Source organism: Myotis lucifugus, unplaced genomic scaffold (assembly GCF_000147115.1).
Source record: "Myotis lucifugus unplaced genomic scaffold, Myoluc2.0 scaffold_31, whole genome shotgun sequence".
In the NCBI taxonomy this organism is placed as follows: Eukaryota; Metazoa; Chordata; class Mammalia; order Chiroptera; family Vespertilionidae; genus Myotis; species Myotis lucifugus.
In genome coordinates, this window is record NW_005871079.1 from 38,468 (window position 1) to 45,187 (window position 6,720).

The 6,720-nt window shown below is 44.0% G+C and overlaps 1 protein-coding gene across 4 annotated transcripts in view; it reads left to right on the forward strand.

Annotated features, from left to right (window-relative positions):
* TJP2 (tight junction protein 2) overlaps positions 1–6,720 on the forward strand; it is a 48,936-nt gene that overhangs the window by 38,440 nt on the left and 3,776 nt on the right. For 3 of the 4 annotated variants that reach the window (XM_014454083.2, XM_023752331.1, XM_023752333.1), the window contains 4 exons: positions 2,118–2,218; positions 3,400–3,612; positions 4,766–4,876; positions 5,985–6,317. In XM_014454083.2, coding sequence (XP_014309569.2) covers positions 2,118–2,218; positions 3,400–3,612; positions 4,766–4,876; positions 5,985–6,317 — 758 coding nt within the window. The remainder of the gene's footprint in view (positions 1–2,117; positions 2,219–3,399; positions 3,613–4,765; positions 4,877–5,984; positions 6,318–6,720) is intronic. The other variant, XM_023752332.1, reaches the window with a different exon arrangement.

Sequence of the window (6,720 nt, forward strand, 5' to 3'; positions counted from 1 at the left end):
TCACTTTCTTGAGTTTGAGAAATGCACTAAGCCTGTTCACAGGAACATAGGTGGTCCAGAGGTGGGGAGCAACGAGAATTAACGACTGCTGCTAGAAATCAAAGAATCTGAAAAACCTAATGAGCAAAAGCCAACAGTAAACCAAAGGTATTAATTCTAATTCCAAAGAAAGGAAAGGTAGCATCGTAGTTGTGCACACACCCATTAAAAAGAGGTCCAGCGCATAAGGTGGATGTTACCTGTATCTGGGGCTTAGGAAATCAGCTACGGTGAAGTCTTTTTTTCTTTTCTTTTTCACATACTTGATTCAATGTGAATTGAGTAAAAGGTTTTGTGACCTTTTCATTTTATCGGGGGATACGAACATATATTCTGTGTTTCATAAATGGCCTTTTTTAAAAAAAATATTTTTATTGATTTCAGAGAGGAAGGGAGAGGGAGAGAGAGAGATAGAAACATCAATGATGAGAGAGATTCACTGATCGTCTGTCTCCTGCACGTCCCATCCCCCCCCCCCCCCCCAATTGAGATGGAGCCCACAGCCCAGGCATGTGACCTCCTGGTTCATAGGTCAATGCTCATCCACTGAGCCACGCTGGCCGGGCATAAATGTCCTTTTTAACTAGGTTTTCAATACAGACTTAAATCATTTCATACAACTCCAACTTAAAGCTCAGAAAGCATGCATACATTTAGTGCAGATCACACATTTTGTCTCTGGGGTGTGCAATCCTACTTCTCTATCAAGTACTAGTACTTATGGTATCATGTCTTACCCAAGAGCACAGTAATGTTGGCAAAGTACCATGATAAGGATGCAGAAGTCCAAGGAATCAAGGTTAATTTTTTTTTGAGTTGTCCAATGTATCAGTTTATTCTAATGCTATAAATAATTAATGACCAGGGAAATTGTCAGCTCGCTCAGGAATTTCCAAGGTCAGTGCTAGAACTTCTTAAATGAGAGAATGGTATATGTTACCCGGAAGAAGGCTTGTGAAGCATAATTGCTTACAGAACTTGCTTAATGCTGCTTTTTTTGGCTGTCTGTAGAGAATTATGCAGACTTCAGGACGGAGGGAGCAGGGTGCCAAACAACTTTACCAACAAGCCCCAATTTTCTTTTGGGTGTTAAGAAAAGGCTATGACCTTGTAGCTTGAAAAAAAAATCCTAATTTCCCTGTAGTATGATCAGTTTAGGTCCAATTTAGTTTATTATTTGGGACCAATGTGCTTCTCTGGTTTATCCCCACTAGGCCCATAAATACCTATTGCTGAAGAATGATTTGCATGTGCTTACTTGGTTGGTATTTTCTCTTGGTGCTCTAAATGCATGTTTTTAGGTGGGCTGTGTCCTGCACTGGCTAAGGCCACAGGCTCTAAAAGCAAACTTCTGAGTTTGTATCTAGACTTATTCACTTACTAGTATTCGGTGTGAGGCCTTGGGCTAGTTTCACTATTGTGCCTCAGTTTCTCTCCTGTAACATGGGGGTGACAGCATACCTACCTCACAAGATTTGTGTACACATGAAATGAGCTAATCCATGTCAGGTATTTGTAAAATGCGTGGTCAATCCATGGCAAGTGCTACTATGTAAGATACATTTTGTTCTGAATAGAAACCGTATATTATTTGAATGTATACCTGTAGATCTTGGTGAATCTGTATGCCTATTCTAAAATGTTTCAGCCTATCAAAATGATATAGATTTAAATATTACCTTCAGTATTTTATTGGATATATCCAACAGCACACTAGTGTACAGTTTTCTTCTTTATATTATACATGTCTATGTAATGGTCTTTAAAATATGGTACTTTTATATCTATTTTAGGTGTGTTTTCTTTGCTCCTGAAAATATACTCTTTAAAAACATTTTTAAAGGTAGCTTTCCTGAAAGATAGACAATCTGAAATGAAATTCATCCATTTTTAGCATCCATCTATAATGTAAACTCAACTAAAGAGATTTAACATTCAAATATGTGCAAACTTTCTCTTGCGTTTGCCAACGTTTCAGTTCAGATATGACAGAAATGAGTATGAGTGATGTCGGATAAGTTTTCAAGTAAACATTGCTTTGGAAATTGATGCAAACCTTTTTGCGTACATCTCTATAGCAACAATCGACCTAAATGCAGCCAACGATAGCTGGTTTGGCAGCTTGAAGGACACAATTCAACATCAGCAAGGAGAAGCAGTTTGGGTCTCTGAAGGAAAGGTATGTGGCATAGATACTCTGCTGCGAGGTGAGAGTCCGTGTTTTGAATCTTTTCTCAAGAGGGTAGTGAATGTAGTAAAGCCATCCCCATTTGGAGGGATGCCAACATATGCACGAATCAGGTTTGCAATTTTATAAATTCTTCTAAAAAGTAATAACGTGAAGAGGCTTTTAGAAGAAAAGCAGAACGTGATACATGCAACCCTACATTCACTTCCCTTTTCCTTTTAACGTAGTAACTAGTATTGTATTCCAAGCACACTAATCAGAGCTTACAAGATCTCGAGCTGAGCTCCACAGCTTACTAAGGATGGGGGAAGCTCAGAGTGGAGGGGAGAGATAAAGTTGAGGGGTGCTTAAAAATTAATAGAAAGAGGAAAAGCAAATGGAGGGGAATCATTTGCTTCAGGATTGGCAGAGAACGGGCCCTCGGCACTTGAGTAGGCGAGAAGAGAGCATTAGGAAACTTGTGCAGGCTTCTGAAATTGGCTAGCTTCTCAAACTCTGTGAATGATATTGATGCACAGCTCTATGCAGGGAGGATGCAGAGAGAGTATAGAATTTCCTGTGGTTCCTACGGGGATAGTCTTTTGTAGTCCAGCTGAATTGAGGTAGCCGAGAGGGACAGTTTCGTTGTGGAAATGAGTCCATTACCCAGGAGATTGTTGAGCCCTAGTCTTGCTCTTCGGGAACTGCACGTTTAGTCAGGGTGTCTAGCATCTCCTGAGCGCGTACAGCCCGCTAAGGCTCTGTGGTGGTGACAACAAGTTGAGCAGGACAGAGGTTCTGCCCTCAAGGATTTCATAATCTTGTGGCTGCGTGAAGAGGTGTGCAGCACAAGGCATTTATCGCTAGGAGACAAGTACCAGCCGAAGAAGCTGAAGAAGAGCCTGGTTCTGGAAGACACATCCCAGCAGTCTGAGGAGGCATGACTCAGTAGCGCTGTATAAGATGGATGGTGGCAAAGATAGATAGGGTGGAGGGTTCCTAATTCGAGTCCCTGAACAAAAAAACGAACCCAGTCATTTCAAGCCAAGCGATTTCAGGAAAATAAAGTTGACTTCCCCGTCTAGAACCCATCAAGGTTTCAGTCACTTGGCTGTGCCCTTGGGCATTGTCTTGAGTCCCCACTCCCAGGGGCCATGTCACACCCACTGACCCTCCAAAACAAATTCCTCTAGATGGAAGGGCTGGATGATGACGCTGAAGACCGCATGTCCTACTTAACCGCCATGGGCGCGGACTATCTGAGTTGCGACAGCCGCCTCATCAGTGACTTTGAAGACACCGACGGCGAAGGAGGCGCCTACACTGACAATGAGCTGGATGAGCCAGCTGAGGAGCCGCTGGTGTCTTCCATCACCCGCTCCTCAGAGCCGGTGCAGCATGAGGAGGTGAGGCGAGGCAGGCCCCGGGCTGCGAGGCCACGGGCAGGAAATGGAGGTTCTGGTGTTTCACTGGAATTCTTCCGGACAACCGTTGACTCAGGGTGCTGTGGAAGGTATTCCTAAGGGTTGAAACAGATGACGTAGGGAGTCTCATTCCCAGGCAATGCCTGCGTGGTTGTGATAGTGGTCCCTGGGGAAGCAGGACAGGAACTAAGGGGCGTTGGACGTGATGGACAAACTGAGCAGCTTTATGGGCCGGCTGTCCAAATTGCAGGTGGAACATGATTTTTAAAAGACAATATTGTTGTATTTACTTGTAACCTTTGATTAGGCCTCTCTGTACTCTTAGGTATGTACCCCTGCTTTTTCTTCTCCATCCTCCCTTTAACCTTTCTGATCTTGCCAAAGCTCCTGAGTGTTTCCCCATCAGTTTCCTTCTCCTGTATTTCAATTTTTGAATTGAGTTCACGATCAAAACACACGGTCACGTGGACTGTGCATCCACCGGCCAGTGAAGAGACAGCTTCAGTGATCCTAGAACTCACAGCGACAGGCACTGAATTAGGACCAGAGCGGTTATTAGTTGCACCTCAGAGAACATTGGGATAATGACTTTGGAGATGAGATTACCCATACTTTTGGATAATGATGGCTACGGACTTCCAATGAGCAACTTCACTCATTTCAGGGAGTGATTTTAGTCTTTATGAAAGAGAAGTACCAAAAATTAAGGTGAAGGGTGGGGGAATAAAACCCACCATGACAAAAACAGTAGTATATAACGCTGGACCAGTTGTAAAGAATAAATGAGCTCCCTCTATAGCTACAGATAGCTAATGCTTAAAAATGCTATAAGCCTTAGGGGACAAGAGAGAGTTTAGACTTTTTGTACTTTAATGTGGAGACTCCTACAGTGGACGCATCTAGTTAAAAAAACGTATCCTAACCATTTGCTCATGGGACTATGCCTGGTCTCTGCCTTTTCGGTGCAGAAGCACCGAGTCAGTGTCTCCACGTCTGCAAGCGAGGGATTTTCATGGAAGGTGTGAACCTCACATTCTGAGCTCACACAAGTGCTTGGAACGCCAGCAGAGCAGACGAGAGCTCTTTTCTCTCTGCTGCGACGTTCTTGCTGTGAATGAACCTTTGTGTCTTGTAGAGCGTAAGGAAGCCCAGCCCAGAGCCACGAGCTCAGACGAGGAGGGCTACTAGCAGAGATCAACTTAGGGACAATAGTCCACCCCCGGCATTCAAACCAGAGCCGCCCAAGGTATGTGTGTGGGAAGCCCAGGATGGGAAGGAAGAGGAGCTCCCTGCATAGCCAGGGAAAAGCACACACAATGAGATGGTGTTGCATTGTGTTTTTAACTCACTATTTCTCTATTAGAACCTGCCTTTTGGCCTGTCGGGTGAGCCCCAAAATGAGGGAAGGGAGAAAAGATAGGAAGGAGGGAAAGGAAGTTTTAGGAGAACGTACAGTTTTAAAACAGTATTTTTAAATTAATTAATTGATGGAAAAAGAGAAAGGTTTGACAAATACTGCATGCCCAGAATCACCAAACTCAGACTGTTTTTATTTTTCTGCCCACAATCTGATTCAGATTCACCATTAAAATCCTTACTGATGATTTGCTAAAGAAAACCACCACCACCATTGTTTACAATGCCTCTTATTAGGAGGGCAGCTTAATTCATTTTTTAAGTAAGACATCATCCAGGAAAAAAAATCAATATAAGAACCCATGTCATATGATTCTTTATCTCTTTCCGAATCAAAGCTATGACTATAGGTTTTTCCTAATACCCCAATGGCATTTGTCTATTTCACTCAATAGTTTAGATGAGAAGAAAGTAGTATGTGATCGTGTGAGCTACCAGAAGTAATTAATGACCTCATAAAATATATCAATGAAAACTTACAGGCAGGCCTAGGATCCAAGTATCAAGGGAAAGTGGCCACAACATGATATGTCTTCCCCACTCCGTACACCAGTCTCATTCATGGCCTCACCTCCGAGCCAGGTCATGTGGCATGAACTCAGGAATCCACTCTTGGATCCTGAAGTCTGACTGGTTCTGAGGTCCTCTCCAAAATTTTAATCTTCTCTTGCGTGACATTAAGTCTGATCGACCCCTCGCATGTGCAGGGCTCCCAGCACTTCCCAGCACCCTCTTGGTTTGCAGAACTCTTAATACTCTTCGGTAGGAAGTGAGGAAGGGATCGGGATGCCCGACCAGTGGCTGTTGGCCCTCCCCTATTTGATTCTTTGTTGACCATCTATGGAAACTGATCAGGAAATGGAGTGTATTAAATCACTAATATCGATGTGACAATAAAATGCAAGCCTAAGGTAAAAGTATGTCATTGCTCTCCGCAGGCCAGGACCCAGAAGAGAGAAGACTCCTTTGACTACTCCAGATCCTATGAATACATGCCAAACTCCCCTCCAGCTGTAGCCGGTAACGAAATTCCCGGGGCATCTGCCAAGGGCCCTCCTCCTCCTATTGCAGCAAAACCTACCTTCTGCAAACCTATATTGAAGCCCTCCACTCCAGTCCTCCCCCCAGAGAGTGAGGAGGCAGGAGAGGGCAGCGAGGAGCAAGATAACGCGTCCAAGTCTGTCCTGGGCAAAGTAAAAATATTTGAGAAGATGGATCACAAGGCGAGACTCCAGAGAATGCAAGAGCTCCAGGAAGCGCAGAATGCAAGGGTAATTGTTTTGAACCACTGGGTTCCTTCAGCATGCCAACAATAGGAATTTTAAATAAGTTTCATTTCAATAAAATGCTTCAGTCCTTTTTACACGGCACTAACACAAAGGGGATATTTACGTGCATGGCACTAAAGGCATGTCCTCGGTGTGTGTCATTTCCAAATTGGCAGCTATTTGTGCATCCCTTTTTCTTCTAATCAAGAAAACCTAACGGTATAGGTCAGTGGTTGGCAAACTGCGGCTGGGCAAACCGCGGCTCGCGCGGAGCCACATGCGGGCTTCTTTGGCCCCTTTCAAGTGTGGCTCTTCCACAAAATACCAACTTCTGCGCATGGGCCACGAAGTTTCCATCGCATTGTACATGCGCCCGCACATGGTATTTTGTGGAAGAGCCACACTC